The sequence below is a fragment of the Orycteropus afer genome, unplaced genomic scaffold, assembly GCF_000298275.1.
Source record: "Orycteropus afer afer isolate SDZICR_OR568_19922 unplaced genomic scaffold, OryAfe1.0 scaffold00247, whole genome shotgun sequence".
In the NCBI taxonomy this organism is placed as follows: Eukaryota; Metazoa; Chordata; class Mammalia; order Tubulidentata; family Orycteropodidae; genus Orycteropus; species Orycteropus afer.
The window spans coordinates 3,471,185-3,490,253 of NW_006921834.1; the positions used below are offsets into that span (position 1 = coordinate 3,471,185).

General features: G+C 51.1%; 2 protein-coding genes across 2 annotated transcripts; both read right to left on the minus strand.

The window, feature by feature from the left end:
• Window positions 1-620: 620 nt before the first annotated feature.
• Window positions 621-11,147, minus strand: SOAT2 (sterol O-acyltransferase 2). The gene is made up of 15 exons (XM_007949533.1): window positions 11,039-11,147; window positions 10,404-10,459; window positions 9,768-9,904; window positions 9,387-9,446; window positions 8,968-9,075; window positions 5,646-5,922; window positions 5,183-5,257; window positions 4,595-4,674; window positions 4,026-4,071; window positions 3,684-3,813; window positions 2,678-2,775; window positions 2,171-2,269; window positions 1,542-1,677; window positions 890-1,035; window positions 621-671 (listed from the first exon to the last, which is right to left on the minus strand). Exons 1-15 carry the CDS (start codon window positions 11,145-11,147, stop codon window positions 621-623), a joined length of 1,608 nt encoding a protein of 535 aa, XP_007947724.1.
• Window positions 11,148-12,614: 1,467 nt separating this feature from the next.
• IGFBP6 (insulin like growth factor binding protein 6) lies at window positions 12,615-17,242 on the minus strand. The gene is made up of 5 exons (XM_042782147.1): window positions 16,915-17,242; window positions 15,081-15,086; window positions 13,635-13,774; window positions 13,287-13,406; window positions 12,615-12,737 (listed from the first exon to the last, which is right to left on the minus strand). The coding sequence occupies exons 1-5, from the start codon at window positions 17,240-17,242 to the stop codon at window positions 12,615-12,617; spliced, it is 717 nt and encodes a 238-aa protein (XP_042638081.1).
• Window positions 17,243-19,069: the final 1,827 nt, after the last annotated feature.

The following is a 19,069-nucleotide window of genomic DNA, read 5'->3' on the forward strand; positions in this document are numbered from 1 at the left end:
GAGTTGGAATTGACAGCACATAACAACAGAGATGGGAGAGGGTGTGAGGCAAGGTTTCTAGGAGAAGGGGATGCATAGAAAAGGCAACGTAGGCTGTCACTCAAGACCCTTAAACCCTCTCACTACAAAATCTTGCCTCTGTAGACACAGCTCCTGAGTAGTGCCTATCACAAAGGGGCCATCAATAAATGATAAACAGTGAATGAATAAGGAAATTAATGAATAAAAAGGGAGACAAAGAATTTATTGTATTGAAGGAAGTACAAACTCAAGAACCAAACCTTTCCAGAAACTTGGTGGCCCAAATTCCTCTGAGTAACCCATATTTACCAAGTCTGTTGAGTCCCTCAAATTTCAAATCTCGATGCTGTGGGGTGGGAGGGCTCTGTGCTCAGTCCGTGAAGGTGAGGGCTCAAGATTTATCCTCATTCTGAATCTCCTCAGCTGCCTTCAGGTCCACAGACCTCAGCCCCTGAAATCCCTTGGTTGGGGCCATGCATTCCAGGCCCCCTTGACACAGAGCCAGGTCTGGAAGCGCAGACAGAGGAGTCCTGGTCCCAGACTTTGCAAACAGAGAAGGACTTGGTGGTGTCATCTGGGCAGTGAGGGTGCCCTGACCTCTAGGTATGGCAGGACCAAGATCGAGGTGTCACCAGCCCCCAGAAGGTTGTCTATGCCAGAAGAGAGTGAAGTGTGAATAAGGTCCCTGCTGGTACCACCCTATACATCCAAGATAAGACATGGTAGCCCATCACTCCCAATCTAGACCCTAGTGCCTGACCATGGCTGTTGAGTTTGGGAGAAGTAGGAAGCTGATGTTGGGAAGGGGAAGTATAGCTTCTTGGATGGGATACTGAGTGATGGGCCCACTGCCCTTGTGGTCTCTCACCTGGGTCAGGGGGCAGTGCCGCCGTGCATACCACTCCTGGCAATAAAGGCTGACCTGGATGCCCTGGCCCAAAAAGAGCAGGGTCCACATTAGCACATTCCATGCTGGGCCCGTGTGCTGGTCATGCATCGTGAAGTTCAGCAGCCCTGGTACAAGGGAATAAGTGGTCACCCCAGTTCCTGGCACTGTGAATTGTCTCCCTGGCTTCCCTCCCATACCAGAGCATTGGGAAGAGATGGAGCAGAAAGGCCCTGTAGGGGAATATCTTAAACCCAGATCCAAAAACCCATGGGGGTCTCAAGTGGCTTGTGTAAAATCAGGATTCTTCAGTTTATCCTTCAATGTCTGTATCTCATACTGTATCGCTCAATTTTCTCTCTTTCATCTCCCTCTATGAGTTCTCCTGCTGCAAACTCCACTCCAGTCAGAAAACCTTCTCCCACGTTCCTCAGGATGCCTTCTTGCTGCCGCCCAGTGCTGCCTCCTCATCTATTCACAAGTCCCTTCCCACTCCAACTCTCATACTCAGAAGCCTCCCCTCCTGTCCTGGGTGTGTGACCTCGCCCATCAGTCTGGAATCTCTTGGAATAGGGCCCAGGTCTCTTGCTTCTAGAAGGCTCCACCTCGAGTGCCACACAGAGGCCAAGCTCACCTCCAAAGACAAGGAAGAGCATCAGCATGACAGGGTAGAAGAATCCCAGGACGAAGCAGAAAATGTACTCGTGGACTATTGCAGAGACCAGGAACACACCCAACATGGCGGGTCCTCGTGCCTGGCTACCAACAAGCTGGCAGGAGCGAGAAGGGGAAGTAAGTCTGCCTGATGCCCCTCTTCAATGAGTCCCTTCCTTAAGGAAGCCAGGGAGGAGTGTGCCACAATGGAAAGAATATGGGATCTGGGGTTAGAAGGGCTGGAATCAGTCTTATGTAAGAGCATTTTATTAACCCATTGGGCTTCATTTGCAATTTTAAAATGGAGATGATTATAATACTTACTTCTCAGGGTTACTTTGCAGATTATTGTATGTGAAAATTGGTTATTAAAAATTGCTACATGCATGTTCCTTAGAAGTCTAAGGAGGGGAGAAATGCCTTGAGGAAGGAGTAGAATTAAGGATAAGGAAGGAAAGAAGTTAGATAATAAGAACTTTCTGCCCGTTAGGTTGGGCAGAACAGGGACAGATGGAAGTCAAGGGGGCCTTTAGTCTGGAAAAGGCAGGAAGGATGTCCTGGAGAAGCTCCATTAACTGTGGGAACTGAGGGAGTGTGAAGAACCCATACCCACAGTGCATCCTGATATATGTAGCTGTACAGCCAGTCGTGGACCACCACATTCCAAGTACGGTAGTAGTTGGAGAAGGATGTTGAGTTCCACCAGTCCTAGAGGAGTGGGGTGGGGTGGCCATGGGGGATGGGCTTCAGGACCTGTTTCTTTCCAGGCCCACCGTCTTGACCCTTCTCCCTCAGCCTGCACTCTGTCCCAGTATTCCCCCAGACAGTCCCATTCTGGGGAGAACAGAGAGCAGGCACCCTCCCAGCTCCCTCCTTAGGACCTGGGCTCCCTGCCCTCTCTCCTAGTCTACCTCTGGATTCCTAGTACCATCCAAAACAAAACCGGTTGACCTGGCTGCTCAGTAGATGTATACTATTACCACACCCAGAGGAGCAAAATTCTCATTGTGGGAGATTGATAGGTGAGGTGACACTCAACATAGCCACCATCCTCCCCAAATCCCTGTCAAGCCCTCCCTGTCTCCAGCACCCAACTGGCCCAGGTCCAGGCCCCACCCGGTAGAACATTCTGTCACCAAATCGCAGCATCTCTGCAAAGGCATTGAGCCAGCAGTGGAGGAAGGCAAAGAAGATGAGCAGCAGCATGAAGATGCCTGGCAGGTGGGAGCAAGGGGCTGCAGGTCAGATTGGCCCCCTAGGCCACCCAAGCACCTCTGATCGGGGTTCTGAGGAGCCCCCACCCAGAAACCAGGGCCCTATCTCATCTCCACCATTTATTATTCATTCTTTGATTCATACATTCATTTGTTCATCAATTTGCTCATGAATATTTATTTGGCAGATGTTGCAGGTGAAGCTCAAAGCCAATGGCTATTGGGAGTTCACAGAGCGGTGATGGGTGGGGGAGGAAGAAAGAAATGCCCAATCATACATCAAGCTCAAATGTAGTGGAGTTAAGCATGGTGGACATTGATGTACTTGAGAGGGCAGAGCAAGGAATGGGTCATGGTGGTTGAGGACTAAAGGAAGAAAGGCCTCCTAGAGGAGGGGTCATCTCAGCCATGATCATCCAAGTAGGAACTGGATTCCATGGGAGGAAAATAAGGAAAGAGCATTCCAAGCTGAGGGACCAGTGTGGGCAAAAACCTGGAGGCATGGAAGTGCATGTCTTTCAGGGAACAGATGGGCTTGTGGTGGAATGAGCTTATTAGGCTGAGATGACAGGCTTATTTCAAATCTTATTTGGAAGTGCCAACAGTGGAGAGTCACCGGGGTTTTTTAAAGCACACAGGAAATCATTGATTTGGAGTTGGGCAATTCACCTGGCAAGTGGGGTCAGGGAGGATGAGAGAGGAAAGATTTGGATGGTAAGGAGACAGGTTAGGAGGCTGATGTGGAGAGGGAGAGGGGATGGTGATCTGAACTGAGACCATGGCAGGCTGATAGCTGGAGGAAGAAGGTGTTGAAATTGACCGAAGGGTAAGAGTGAGGGAAGCAAAGAGTTCCCTAATGAGACTTCCCCAGGGTGAGGCTTCTCCAGCCCTGTCTTGAGTGGGCTTACCTGGCAATGTGGAATGCAGGACAGAGAGCACCAGGGTACGCGTGCTGAAAGGCTCCCGGCTCATGTTGGCAAAGACAGGAACACAGAATCGGCCCAGGATGAAGCACGCATAGAGTACGCAGCCCAGGGCCTGGGGAGGGCATGGTGGCACACACAACCTTGTGACGGGCACTGGCAGCTGCCTCTAACCCTATCAGACCTGTGGTCCAACCAACACCTGCCTCCTCTCCCTTAGCACCACCCTCCCTCCTCCTCCCCAGGTCTTCCCCACCTTACTCCCAGAAATGTCTCCTCAGCCCCCAAGAGTCACAGGTGGTCTACCCTTCTACCCCACCTTCTGACCTGGGCAAAGTTCTTGGCCACGTAATTCCACCTGACGTGGGGTGTCCTGCAGCAGCAATGGGGATAATAATGTTTCTCATCTTTTTATCTTGTCCCCTGTTCAGGCTTGGGCTCAGGTTCCGGGACCATCTCTCTGCAGCTCCCTCAATTGCTCAGGCCTGAGAGGATTATCTGGGGAGGTAGGAGTCTAGGACACTTTAGACCTTCCCTAACAGGATAACAAATCGATTTATACTTTGGATGTCAGCTAGGGTGACCAAACATCTCAGTTTTGCTCTGGAATGAGGGGCTTCCTGGGATATGGGATATTCAGTGCTTAAAATGGGACAGTCTTGGGCAAACCAGGACAGTTGGTCAAATGTAATGAAGTTAAGCATTGTCACTAAGAGCTGAGCAAGGAGAAAGGGTACTCTGCCGGCCACTTATTTCTCAGCCTTATTATGAGATGCTTCCTGAAAAAGTAACCAGTGCCTTGGATGAGACGGATGAGACTAAAGACCCAGGGAAGGAATGTAAAAGGACAAAGGCCCTGATGGGCCTGGGCATTTGGGGGAAGAAAAGAGTCTTACCTGGGGTAAGCCTCCCTGTAGATAAGTGTGGGGCAGAAGAGGAAGTAGAGGTAGCTGGAGAAACTGGGGCCCTGAATCCCCTCATCTGGAGATGGGGAGTGAGAGGGGTAGATTGGTGAAAGGAGCAGAGGGAGAGGGGAGGGGAATTTGGGGGAAGGGCAGTGGGATTGGTGAGTGGGGAGCTGTCTAGGACAGAGGTGCAGAGGGCCATGAGTGAAAGGCTGGACGGAGGGTCTGGGAGTGGGCAAGAGCTGAATCTGCTCTTTAACACCCCCTCTTTTGCTTCTATTTCAGGAACCCCATTTTCTGGTGTGGGACCCACTGTGGCTAGGCCTTCACTTCCACCCATTCTCATGTTGATTATTTCCAGGCTGGGCTAACAGAAAAGCATGAGAGTCCTGGGCAACATTCACAGGGTATGTCCTGGAAATGTCTAATGACTGAGGCCTACAGGGCTCACATGGAGACCAGAACTGTGTCCAGTGAGCGAGACAAACTTAGAAAGGCAGAGCTTTCATGGGGACTCCGAAACCACTGGCTTAATTCAACCAGCCAAGAGGACTGAGGACAGTAGGGCCAGCTGAAGGCTTCACCTCCTCTGGCACGAAGGGTTCCAGGCACAGTCTCTCTCAGGAAGGAGTAGGTTTTCATCAAGAGTCGTACCTGACATGGAGGGGGAGACCAAGTTGCTGTGTGACTTTGAGTGAATCACTTAACCTCTCTGTGCTCTCCTTTACAGGAGAAAGGCAATGCCCAGAGCTCATGATTCATATTTTTGTCAGATCACCTTACACCCCAAAACAGACAGCTGCTGGGATGAGTGGAGAGTAAAAGGAGCCAGAGGTATGCTCGGTTTATTTTGTTTGCACTTTTTTTGGAGCAAGGGAGTTTCCCTCAAATCCCTCCCAAAGGCCTCCATCCCTAGGAACTTGTTCTACCCCTGTCAGTACTGCTCAAAGTGACCTTCTTCTTCAAATGGACTCCACTCCCTCTTGGGGGCACACCCTCTGCAGAAATGACCCCGCCCATTCCCCTTCTCTCACTCTCTCACCTGTTCAAAGACTAGGACACAGCGCGAGGCAGGTGGGAGCTGATGCGTCACAGCCACGTGGATGGGGAGGACACCAAGTACTGCGATGTGGGCAGCCAGCAGAGCGCAGCCCAGGCCTGCCCCCAAGGTCCAGGCGCCCCCAGCTGGGGGCCTTGCCCACAGCCGAAGGGCCTGGTAGGGCACCAGCAGAGTGGAAAGGAACATGGGGACCCACGTCACCAGCGCCAAGGGCAGCTGTCCGAAACTGAAGATGAGTAGGTCAAACTCCAGCAGCAGCCTTGGAGTGGAGGAAGGTGAAGCAAAGAAAACAAAAATGTCCATCCTTGCCTCCATCCTCTTTAGTCAGAGCCCTTCAAGATAAGCTGAGGTATCTTGAGGTGTTTGTGAGCCCCTCATTCGTCATCCCTGAAGGTGTTGAAGAATGGCACCTCTGTACCTAGGACTTCTGGCATTGTCCAAGGAGTTTCAACCATGGAATGGGGTTTGATTCTAAATCTCTTTAGAGTTCTTTGTGAATTTGGTGGTGCTGCAGAAGGGCTCAGTACTCTAAATACCACAGCTGTTAGGATATGAGTTACTTAGCTTTTAACTTTGATTTTGTTAGTTTTATACCTTGGGAGTATCTGAAGTTGTAGACTAGACTTCATGGAATTCAGTTCTTTGTTTGCCTAGGTTAAGGGTATATGGTTTATAACACTGAGTAGTTGGGAACAGCCTAAATGTTCACTAATCAAGGAGGAGGTGAACAGAGGAGGCAGTGGTGGTTCAGTGGCAGAATTCCCCACTTCCCTGTGGAAGACTTGGATTTCATTCCTAGCCTGTATACCTCGTGCACAGTCACCACCCATCTGCCAGTGGAAGTTTGCATGTTGCTATGGTGATGCACAGGTTTCATAAGAATTTCAAGATTAAGACAAACGAGAAAGAAAGGCCTGACTATCTACCTGTAAAAATCATCCAATGAAAATGCTATGGATAAAACTGTCTGATCCACTACAATTAGGTTCACCATGAGTCAAGGCCAACTCCATGGCAGCCAACAACATAATGATGGCAAAATGTGCCTCCATACTCTGCAGCCATTAAAAATAATGGAAGTAGAGCTTTATGCGCTGACATGGAAAGGTCTCTGAAATAAATTGTTAGGGGGTAAAAACAAATTGCACAACAAGAGGTACCCTATCTTATTTATGTAAAAACCTCACAAAATACACATCTTTGGATCTTATATATGCATGAATGTGAATGCATGGGAAATGGTCCAGAGGGAAACTTTCAAAACTGTTAAAAGTGTCTACATCTGAGGCGTAGTAGTCTGCAAATGAGAAGAGTGATCAATAAGGAATGTTGCTTGTGTATACTTGAACTTTTATCTAAAGGAAGTGCTATTGCTGAACCTGTGGATCCTTGGTCCTCTTCCTTTTCCTGCTTCTTAAGTCCTACTATAAGGAGCTCTGGTGGCGTAGTGGATAAGGTTGGCAGTTCAAACCCACCAGCTGCTCTGTGGAAGATGAGGCAATCTACTTCCATAAAGAGTTTTAGCCTTGGAAACCCAATGGAGGTCACTATGAGTCAGAATTGACTCTTGATGGCAGCAGGTTTTTTTTTTTTTTTTTTTGGAGGCCCTACTGTAAGGAGCCCTGGTGGTGAAATGGTTAAAGCACTTAGCTGTTAACTGAAAGGTCAGCAGTTCAAACCCACCAGCTGCTCCACAGGAGCAAAGACCTGGTGATCTGCTCCCATAAAGATTTCAGCCTATGTAAGAATGTCCAGGTGTATAGTGGAGCTGACAAAGGACAAGGTTGTGGTGGCTTCTTGGCCACAGCCAGCTACCCTGAGGAACAAGTAATTGGACCTGGGGGCTCAGGAACATGGTTGAAGGGAACATCAAGCTCAATTGGCATAACCTACCACATGAAACGTTCTACATCCTACTTGGGTGAGTAGCATGACTGGAGTCTTAAAAGATTGAAAGCAGCCATCTGGATGCAACAATGGGTCTCTCCTCACCCAGAGCAAAGAATAATGAAAGAAACCAAAGATGCATGGAAACAATTAGTCCAAGGGACTAGTAGACCATGCAATCCTCAGCCTATATGACCATGAGACCAGAACTAGATGGTGCCTGGCTACCACTGTCAACCATTCGGAAGGGGATCAGTGCATGAGATTCTGGATAGAGTGGGAGAACAATGTGGAACAAACTCAAAATCATAAAAAAAAAAAAAAAAAAAGACCAGGTTTAGTGGTCTGGTAGAGTCTGGTGAGACCCCTGAGACTATGGAACTGAACTTAGTCCTGTGGCTTCCAGTCAAACAATAAACAGGCATATGGGGTGAACATTTACATCAGGTAGATACACTCATTGGAGCGATAATCCTGGGTGAACAGAAGGGCAGTATTTGCACAGGGAGATAGCTGGGGGTGGGTGATAGGAGTGCATGGGAGGGAAGAACACAGGGAAGAGGTAACTAGAGGGAGGAAGTGGGAAGACAGCTGTTACAGTGTGGGGAATTGCAGTCAATGTCATGACACAATGTGAATGAAATGCTGTATGGAAAATGAATTTTCTCTGTAAACTTTCACCCAAATCACAATAAAAATTAAAAAGGAAAAAAAAAGATTTCAGCCTAGGAAATCCTACAGAGCAGTTCTATTCTGGCCTATAAGGTCACTATGAGTTGGAATCCCAACTCATAATAACAAGCCCTACTATAGCATGAGGGGGGGACACGGAAATACCGGGCCTCCAGGGGTATACATCCTATTTACTGCTCCCATCTTAGTGATAGGCCCTCTGAGGCTCAGCCCTTGCGTAGGGGATGCTCTGTGGGGGAACCTACCCATCAAGGAACTTGTCTGCCTGTTGGTCTTCCCCACAAGACTGGGAGTGCTTCATAGACAGGGGTGAGGTCTGCCTGGATTGTCTTTCTGGACCACAGGAGTGGCACTTAGTACCACTTAGTGGTACTAAGTGCCACAATGGAGATTACTTGGATCAAATAGAACTGACTTGAAAAGGAGCTTGTGTGAGAGGTGGCAACAGGGCACAGCACTCAGGCACACACACTATGTGCAAATCAGGGCAAAGTCCCTGTTGAGAAGCATTTGAGAGGAGGCAGATTGTGCTCAGAACAGCTGGTCCAGGGAAGAACTCTAAGGTGGGTTTTAGGTAGGAATGCTGTTGGAAGATCTGAGTGGTGTTAACATGTGTCCCATAATCAAAGGTGGATCTGTACCCTCATGGGCCAGTGGCAAGTGGAACACTGGGGACCCAGGGGATCTGATCTATGAACCTCTCCTGGGAGGGAGGCGAACCTACCTGCCTTCATCAATGAAGTCGATGGCCAGGGTGCTGATGATGAAGACACACAGGCCGGCGATGAACATATGGTAGATAGTGCGGAAGTGCTGAACCTCCATCAGCTCACTGGAGGGAGAGGGCCCGAATGTCGGTGTGGGAAGGGTCCTCAAGGTTGTCTGGACTAGCTCAGGCACTGTACACATGGCCCTAGTGATTGGGAGCTTCTAGCCAAGGGCTAAGATGTGTTCTATCCAAAGTCCTTCCCAGCCCAGACACTTCTCTTTCTGGTAGCCTTTCTTCCATAGTGCAAATGGGGAAACTGAACCTTAGAGAACCCTCTCCAAGTCCTTTCCTAAACCACCTAGCACCTGCGGATGAGAAATGAGGTGTCCTGGACCCCTAGCCAAAGCGCTTCCTTTTCCTCATCCCTGACTTACTCAAGCAGGGACTTGCGGATGACGAAAACTTTCCGTTTCCCAAGTGCTGGCTCTCGGGTCCTAAATTGAGATTGTTGTTCCAGGTCAATACCCAAAGGAAGAAGGCAGTGGGCAGAGGGCTGGTCATGGGGATAGTCAATACTTGGGAGCCAAAGGCAGTAATAGGGGAAGGTCAGGGCCAGGGCAAGTGACCACTGATAGAGGTAGAGGTCAGGGTCAGGGCCAGGAAGATGGGGCAATAAGGGGAGAAGAGGTAAGGTTGAAGTCAGTCACTGCCAAGGCTGACAAAGGGCTTGTAAGATGATGTTTATGGTTCACGATCCTTACGATGGAGGGGTCATTCCAGCCATTTACCGGGTCCCAGTCTCCTCAGATTCTTACTTGCTCAAGGAATCTTGGGGAATGGAAAGCAGGGGTCCACCTTGTGGTGGATAGGACTGTACGGTCTCCCACACAGCCCGATCCAGCAGCTCCAGCAGCTGTCCCTGAGCTTGTTCCAGCAACTGTGTCTTCATAGCCTATGGGACAAAGCCAGGGAAGGGCCCACCACCCCCATTTCCCTGAACATTTATTGAGCTTTCTGAGCTGGGCACAGTGCTAAGTGCTATAGTATAAAGATGAACAAATCACAATTTCTGCTCTGAGGTTCCCCAAGAATTGTTCTCTTTCTGGACCCCAATGCAGCAACGAGGATCAAGAAATAACATGGGAGCACTGTTCTCACTCCTTGGGCCTGAAATCCAACCGACTTCACATCTCTAAGCTCTCATTTTCTTAGAAATGACCCACAGCCTTCTCTCTCCTGATCTCTAATCCCACTTACAGGAAAATTTTCTGTTCACCGGCTGACTTTTGGTCCCTGCCCTGAGGACTTGAGTTTCAAACCCCTCCATTTTAACCCTTAATGCTAATCTGAACTTTGAACAAATTGTCTTTATCTCCAAACTGGTCCTCACCCCTGCCTCTTGCCACTCCAAGACCTGTTCATCTTGACCTTTAAGCTGTGATGCCCCTCACCTCCATGTGTCGAGTCCATTGCACGAAGTCTGGGGCTCTGTGCGTCTCAGTGCTTCCTAGGAGGAGGGGTCAAAGGGCACACTCAGGGGAGAAGAGTTTGGGTTTGGCTGCTTTGTGCAGATTCAGAGGCATCTTTTATCCAGGAAATGCAATCTGTTTGCTCAGCAGCCTGTTGTTTTGTGCTGTCGAGTCGGACTCGACTCATAGCGACCCCTCCTTGGGTTGGGTTGCTGAGGCAGTATCACTACGGAAGTAGATTGCCCAACCTTCCTTCCGAGGAGTGGCTGGTGGATTTGAACTGCCAGCCAGAAGCCTGTACACCAGTTAATATCTAGTATCATGGGTGGGGCAATCAGAAAGGGAAGTTGTTTTTGCAGGGAATGAGAGGGCCGTTATTGAAAACAGGGCACCTAGGGAACAGGAAGCTACTCCATTCACCCTTTGGGGTTCAAGGGGCAGAAAGGTAAGGCAAAGCCACAACACTGAATATCCCTTTTTGGCTCCCTTTTTCCCAGCTGGGCGATTTGGGGTGGAGGCTAGGGTCTGCCTTCCTTAGTCTCCCAGGACAGCAGGAAGGATTGAAGCTAGACAGTAGGAGGTTCTTCTCAACAATACATCCTTACTTCCAGCCCCACCTGAGCATCCTGTACCCCCAGAGGGTGGCTCACCTTCTCTGGAGGGTCGATGTTCCTGCTCTCTTCCCAGCCCTTCTCTCTTCCGCAGATGGACCTCCTTTGGCTCCATGATATGAGTCTTGAGTGGGCAGCAGGCAGCCGTTGCCTGCGTTCCCTCCTCTTCACTGCCTCGCACCTGCCTCGCACAGCTCAGCTCAGCTAGCAGTTCCAAAGACTAAAGTCCTTGGAGGAGGAGGGTGCCTCCGGGGGAGCTCAACAGGTTATCTGATCCAGAGGGCAGTGCTCAGCTATAGGCTCTGTCTGATGGCTATCACAGAGACAGACACATCCCCTCAACACCCCACCACCTCCTAGAGGCCCAGCTCCAAGTGTGCTCTTCCTCCCACAGGAATGGTGGCTGTGCTCATGGGGGGGACTTTGCCTGAGACTTACCCCCTAGCACAACCCACCTTCTGGCCTTTCCGGATGCAGGCTAAAGGTTGGGGAGGAGTCAGAATCATCCTCAAGTATCAGTGCACGCAGCTCCCTTTGCTCATAAGATGAGTGTAAGAACTTTGACTGGTCGCAGGCATTAGATGCATGATTAATATCTGATGGGGTTGGCCCCCAGGATGACTGGGGTGCTACAGCCCCTCCAGGAAATATGGGGTGTCAGGGTCCCTGAATATTACCTTTCCCCTATACCTGCTTGGGTTAGCAAGTAGGCAGAAAGATGACAAAACAAACAGTTATTCAGCACCTAGGGCAGGCTAGATATTATCATGTGTGGAGAAAAACAGATTCAAATTCAAATTCTCCCTCTATCATTTACTAGTTGTGTTATTTTGGAAAGTGGCCCAAATTTTTTGAACCACAATTTCCTCCTCTGAAAAATGGGTACAAAAATCCCTACCTTAAAAGGTTATTGTGAGCATAAAATGAGGTAGTCCAGGTAAAAACACATGGTCCAGAGCCTGACCCATGGGAGGAGTTCAATTAATAATAATTTGCTTCCCTTTTTAAGTAGGAAATAGCAGAAGGGGAAGGGATATGAGAGTTCCTCTGTGCTGGGTTTGTGCTGGGGATTAACTATTAATCCTTCCCCTCCCTCTGTGTTCAAAGATCAATGTTACAGACAAGGTCACAACATCAGGCTGAGGCCATGACCTCAGGTCTCCCCTCCCTCCACCTTCTGCCCCCCATTCCCTGGTGGGTGGATGAGTGAGGTTCCATGGCTGTCTCCTGTGTTCAAGCTCAGCAGGGAGGACTGAAAGTGGTCCGCAGGAAAGGAAGGGTACTTTGGAGGGTGTGTGTCTAGAATGAGGGTAGAGGGAAGTCCAGGGGCTCTAGGAATGTGAGAGGTGGACACACAGACATATGTCAGAGACTCCCAACACAGCTTTATTAATGCCCAATCCAACACCAACAATCTTTCCATTAGAGGACTGTGTAAGGTCCCAGGGTAGCAGGGACAGTAGGATAGGGTCCGAAGGTGGAGTGTGGGGTGCAGGGCCCCTGAGTTACTCATCATTCAATAAATAACCCAAGATGACACCTCCATGATTCTGCCAGTGGCCCTGCAGCCCTCCACCCTGCCTCAGCCGCTGCTCCCAGTAGAACAGGGGGGGCTTCCGTCGCTGTCCTGTGGCCCTGGAAGGGGCTGGCCCATCCGATCCACACACCAGCAGGGGCCTCTGCGCTGGCCCTGGGAGGAGCGGCACTGGGGAGAAAAGCGTACAAATCAAGTGAGGCCTGAGGCTTCCAGCAGGAGATAAAAGAGAGCCCCTGAGCTGGGCACAAGCTGTGGACACTTGAGTCTGAGAAATATCTGAGCGTTCCCTCAGGATAGTGAAGCACAATGGTTTCTCTTCCCTTGGTTCCCCCTCTTTTCCACTAACTAAATTACACCTATTCTTCTAGGTCAGGACAATAGTTCTCAAAACGTGGTCCTCAAACCAACAGCCTCAGATTCTTAGGCTCCACTCCAGAGCTATAGAAACAGAGACTCCATAGTGGGGCCCAGCAGTCTGCGTGTTAAGCTTTCCAGGTGATTCTGATGTACCTCAAGATGAAGAACCACTGAGGTAGGCCGTTCCGTGGGCAGTTTAACCTCTCTACGGCAGTGTATGGGTGGTTATTTTTTAAGTGAGTGTCTATCTCAGAGTCGTAAGATCCTTAAAGGTGAGGGTAATGTCTTATTTAGGCAACTTTGTAACCCTCTTTCCTTCCTTGCAAGGGTGGAGCAAGGGCAGGAGAGGAATGGCCTCACCTGCCGCTTCCGGTAGAAACCTCGATGGTCACAATTAGGCACATAGAGGGTGTGAGCCCCGCGGAAGACTTCGGTCTGGAGTTGTTGTAGCACTGAGTCCAGATGTCTTCGGCACGGGCCCTGGGAAAGGGAGGGTGGGCAGCTCAGAACCAGCCAAGTTTAGCTTCCCTGCACAGCCAACTGGCCCCACGAGCCAAGCTGCCAGAATAGACACTGGACACACAGGACAGATGGCCATGCTCTGGGCAAGGTGTGCCAGCACTGTCTCTGCCCAAGGAAGCAGTCTTAGATGGGAGTTCCCAGGTGTCGTTCCCCCCTCCCCCCGCTCTCTGCCAGCCCCCAACGCACCATCTCTGTGTCTTGGACACCCCCAGGATTGTGCTGAGGCGGAGTGGTAGAGGTTCCTGGATTCTTCTCTTGGTCTCTGCGGTTCACATCCTGTGGGCGGGTGGCCCCTGCTTGGGGTTTACTCTCCTTAGGATTATCCCCTGCAGCCACATGAGGAATGAGGGAAGAAAAGGCTAGAAATCAGGCCAGATGCCAAGACCAGAGCCAAGTGGAAAAGAGTCTTGCCCACTCCTGCCTGCTGAAGGACGATAAAGCACCTTGTGAAATAGTAGAAAAAGGGAGAGGGTTAGCAGCCTGGCCTCAGTCTCATTCTCTGATAAATGGTGAGGTTACATTTTTTGAAAATACCCACAGAGTAGTTTTAAGGTACGTAAGGAAGAAACATTTTGGAAAGCAAAAACCAAAGAACAAATACAAAGCATAGTGCCTACGGCATTTAACTGCCAACCAGAAGGCTAGTGGTTCAAACCACCAACCACTCCTTGGAAGGAAGGTTGGGCAATCTATTTCTGTAGTGATTCTGCCTTGGAAACTCAAGGAGGGGTCACTACGAATTGGATCCAACTCCACGGCAGTGCATTGCATTTGCGTTATTCTTTAACTGGGAGCTGTGGTGGCATAATAGCTAAGGCATTTGACTGCTAACCAGAAGGCTGGCAGTTCAAACCCACCAGCCACTCCTCAGAAGGAAGATTGGGTGATCTACTTCCATAGAGATACTGCCTCAAAAATCCAAGGAGGGGTCACTATGAGTTGAATTCGACAACAGCAGTGTTTTGTTTTGTTTTGTTTTTTGTTATTAGTACTGGGTTGTTGTTGTTATGTGCCATGGAGTCGAACCCAACTCATAGTGACCCCTCCTTGGGTTTCCGAGGTGGTACTTGGAGGCCTTAAGTTTCTGGTGAGAAGTCCCGGTTGTTCCAAAAGGGGCCAGCAGGGGGTGTGCCAAGCCAGGGAGATGGGCAGAAGAGCAACAGACGTGGGAGGGGGTCAGCAGGGACCCAAGTGGAATGTGTGTCCCTGCTGTGACCCTGTTGTGACTCAGCCCACACCTCCCAGGCCTGAGATGTGGTTACTTTTGGGGCACTGCAGTGGGGCCTCTCCCTTCTGGTCTCCTGTGGCTCAAGCCGGCTCAAGCCCAGAAGCAAGTGGGATTCAGCCCTTAGCCACGGTAGGCTGAAGGGCTGGCTGTTCTGATACAAGGAGTGAGGGGCTTCTAACCTGAAGGCTGCTTCTGGCTCTGGAGAAAGCTTTAGACATGGGGTCTAGAGGGGCCTAGGAGAGCTCAGGACTGGGAGTGGGGTAGGGAAATAAGTCAGGACTGGGAAAGGCAGGGAAGGGAATACTTACTGTTTGGAATTTACCCCCACTGTAAAATTAGATAGAGGAACTTTGGTGGCATAGTGATTAAAGCATTCGGCTAAAATGTTGGTGGTTTGAACCCACCAACCACTCCGTGGGAGAAAGATGAGGCAGTTTGCTTTTGCGAAGATTTACAGCCTTGGAAACCCTATAGGGCAGTTCTACTCTGTCCTAAAGCATGACTATCAACTGGAATCAACTCAACTCAATAGCAGTTGGGGTTTTTCTGTTTTGTTTTGGTAAAATTAGATCCTTATGACTACTGGAGAGATCTCTCCTCCATGCCCAAAGACAAGCTCTGCCCAGTTCCCCAGCCCTCACAAAAACCCCAAAAATGCACTGCCTGTCGAGTTGGATCCAACTCATAGTGACCACTCCTTGGCTTTCCCAGGTGATATCACTACAGAAGTAGATTGCCTAACCTTCCTTCCAAGGAGTGGCTGGTGGGTTTGAACCACCAGCTTTCTGGTTAGCAGTTAAATGTCTTAGGCACTACACCACCAGAGCCCCTCAAACCTAGGCAGTTGTGTCCACCTGCTTCAGGCAGCCCAAGAGCCATTTCTTCTGCAATCCTGGTACTCCACAATCCTCAGACCTTGCCCCTCATTCTCTCCATCTGCCACCCAACCATTCCTCCCAACTGCCTCCTCTATCCCACCCAGTCCATGTCTTCTAGGAGGACCCACGGCAGCCTGTACCAGCCATTTGAGACTGAAAGAAACCCCAGGTGAATTTCCCATCCAACCCATTGAAGAAGCCAGGAGCTCAGATGCCTCTAGGGTGGGAGCAGTTTGGATTTCTTACCTTCCCTATCTCCCTGCTGCCCCCCATCTTGTGGATGCTGACTCACTTCTGTCCTATCCACCCAGTGACTCAGCCTTCTATTCTCCTCCCTGGGGTAGGGTGGGATGGGTGGGGTGGGTGGAGTAGAGGGTTCTGAGCAGAGGCATGGAAAATAGCGCCTAGGGCAATTAGTTTTAAATTGCCAAAGGATCTCTCATAGCTGGCAAGGGAAACTGCTATGGGTAACAGAAACTGCTTAGTGACCCCCTCCTCAAGTGGCTCAGGGCACAGTGCCATACCATACCTGCCATATCCTAGATATGCCTCTGTTCTAAGCAAGTTAACCCTTAACCCTGACTGGGCAGATTCCCACCTCCCCAGGCCTTCCAGGTCCTGCCCTTTGTCTCCAGTTCAGTTTGAAACAACCCTGGACTTGAGGCATCCTCCATTCTACACTGGATAGATGTTCAGGTACTTTGGACACTCTGGTATTAAGAGAGAGGAGACATTTCTCAAATGTGCTGGATTTGGGTTCTGGGGTCCTAGTCCTTTCTTTTGCAAGTAGAAGATGGGAACCACACCTGGGTGTTCTACACCTCTGGGAAGTCTAGGGCTGAAGGAGCTGGCTGGGCCTGCTGGAAGCAGCAGCATCTATGGAAAGCAGAGCCTATGGGTGATCAGTTTTAAACAGCTGAACAGTCTCTCGCAGTTGGCGATATAGAAGCTAATAGAAGCTGTTCATTTGCACCCCCGCCCCTCTCCCCCTCAAGTGGCGTCCAGGGCCCAAGCCACACCTGCCATGCCTGCTGGGGCCTCGGGGCCTCAACCCTGAAACCCTCCATCCCACCTGCCCTTTACAAACAAACAAACAAAAAAAACTCGAAAAGAACCCTGAGAGTGCAGACATCTCCCGGCTTTACCCCCAGCTCTCTTCCCCCTACTCTAGCCTTCAAGCTGCTCTCGGCACTTGGCTCCTTTGTTCCCCAAAAGCTCCCCATCCCAGGGTCGGTGACAAGGAAGTGTCAATGGCGAGGACCCAGAGGTCTCCAGCGCTGCCCGCCCCCATCTCTCGAGGACCTGACCGGAAGAGATGCGGGTCTCACGTGGGCGAGGCGGGGGCGGGACGCGGACTCACCCGGGGGTGCGCGGGCCCGGCGGCAGCGGCCACGGCCCACCAGCAGCGCCCGCAAAGGCGCTTTGTCTTCCTCGGGTGGCTGGCACTGTAGTCCTGGGGCGCAGTTAGGGGTGTAGACCCCGCACTGCTCCCCCTCCCTCCGGAGGCAGCCCCCAGCTTCCGCGCAGCCCTCCGCTGGCAGTCCCCCACCCTCCTCCACGCAGCCCCCTGGACAGCCCGCCTGCGCCCCCTGCCCGCAGCCTGGGCACCGTGCCAAGGCGCCTCCTGGGCGAGCAGCGAGCAGCAGAGTCAACAGTAGCAGTGGTGGCAGCAGCCTATGGGGGGTCATGGCCAGGTTTTTTGCCCAATCCACTCCTCCTAGAGCTTGCGAAGCGCAGCTGCTGCCCTGTGCCGCCCCTCTGCCTTAAGTAGCCGCCGGTCAGGGGCCGGGCCCTTTAAGAGCCAGGTGAAAGGGGGGGAGGGGGGAGGCAGGGGCATTCCCTAAACTGGGTGGGACTGGAGAGGCGCCCCCCACCTAGGTCCTCCCCACTCTTTTCTCCCCCCTCCCTTCCCAGTTTCTGTTTACTTCCCAAATTGCTCTGATTTTTCTTTGTTCCTGGGAATCTCTCCCGGAATTTGGGAGCTGGACAGTTGGCTGGAGAGACTGGGAGGTGGAGAGGGGTGTAGGAAGGGACTGGGAGTTGGATGAAGAGAAAAACCTGGAATCCAGTTAGCCTGTATGTGAAGGAAGGTGAAAGGAATGCAGCACTTGGGTGGGGAGGGAGGTGATGGGGGCTAAATGTGAATTGAGAAGGGATGGAGTGTGGGGATCATGAGAGGGAGTGGGCCAATAGGAAAGCGGAGAGAAGAGTCGGGTTGATGGATGATGGGGCTGGTGGTCTCGGGAGAACCTATTGCTGAAGGGAGAAAGGAGACCTAGGAGAGGAGAGGAGGGGCAAAATTGGGAAAGGGGCAACAGGAAGGATCCCTGAGAAAGAATTATGGGGAAACCGGTATGAGGGGAGGCGGACTGGGGTAAGATGATAGAAAGGGTTGGGGAACCAAGGGTTGAATGGAGAAGAGGCTGGGGAGGAATAAAACCTTGGATGAACTGTAGGAAACCCTGGCACTATGAGTCTGCAGGGATCGGAGGAGGGGAAGCAAGCAAGGTGAGGACTGGCTGAGCACCAGGGAGCAGAGAAAAGGGGGGTGCTGGCCAGCTGAAAGTATGGGGGAGGCACAAAAGTTCAGTTAGAGGAGCCCATATTTGGGGTACTTTGGGGAACAGTGGCCTGAGAACAGACCTAACCCCAGTCCTTCATTCAGGTCAGCCCTTCCCTCCATTTTTCTCCTCCACATCTGTCTTCCCTCCCTGAAATCATCTATTGGGTTTTCTGGATTCATCAGGCTGTGCCGCCCTTGAAGTAACCACTTTCCTCCTTCAGCCTTGGGGTAGGGGCAGGGAGGTGTCACAGGGGAGCATCCTTCAGAAGGGGAGCTGGCCCAGAAGGGGAGCTGGCCCGGGCATTTCTGTCAGCCTGCTTGCCCTCTTTGGCTCCACTGCTCTGCGTCCCCCTCTCCTGTTGGGTGGGCCCTTCTCCAGGCAGTGCCCCACCTATCCCCAGCACTCCTAGCCCAGCCTCCTCCGAAGAGGGACCATTTCCTTCAGCAACCCACACCCTCTCAGCTCCGGTTACGCAACAGCCATCTCATTCTTTCCTAAAACAAGGACTGTGGGCAGTGACTAAGTTTAAATTCTGGGCCCCCAAGCAAGAGTGTCAGCACTTTTAGGTAAATACAAAATAAAAAGAACTTCACTCCCAGCACTGCCCCTCCCTCTGGGGTGCTATCCTGGGACCCTAGGACCAGCATTTGGGGAGTAGTGTCTTCCCATAGCCCTGAAATACTGCCGCAGATTGGACCAGGCAGGAGGAGGCCAGGGTTGTGGGAGTGGAGGTGGGGAGTGTCCCTCTGCCAAGGCTCTGCAACCTCCTGCCCCAAGCTCTGACCCCAGGGTGGGGGGTCCAACTTCATTCCTTTCCCCGAATCGCCTATCACTATTTATTTTGCCCTGAGCATGGTTCTGGGTAGGACCTTTCTCAGAGCTCCAGCTTGTGGCTTCTAATGAGACTGACAGGCCTTTTGGAAGTTGAGATGGGAGAAGAGATGGCTGAGC

Bases quoted from the DNA above. Each gene is read 5' to 3' on its own strand.
- SOAT2 (XM_007949533.1), bottom strand. From the start codon at position 11,147: ATGGAGCCAAAGGAGGTCCATCTGCGGAAGAGAGAAGGGCTGGGAAGA. The intron at 4,675-5,182 runs GCCTTCAGCTGG...TCTCCAGATGAG, and splicing joins TTCGTGCCAGAGGAGGTGAA to GGGATTCAGGGCCCCAGTTT. The intron at 4,072-4,594 runs GTAAGACTCTTT...TTGCTGCTGCAG, and splicing joins TACAGGGAGGCTTACCCCAG to GACACCCCACGTCAGGTGGA.
- IGFBP6 (XM_042782147.1), bottom strand. From the start codon at position 17,242: ATGACCCCCCATAGGCTGCTGCCACCACTGCTACTGTTGACTCTGCTG. The intron at 13,407-13,634 runs GTGCGTTGGGGG...TCCCTTTCCCAG, and splicing joins GTGTCCAAGACACAGAGATG to GGCCCGTGCCGAAGACATCT. The intron at 12,738-13,286 runs GTGAGGCCATTC...TTTTCTCCCCAG, and splicing joins GTTTCTACCGGAAGCGGCAG to TGCCGCTCCTCCCAGGGCCA.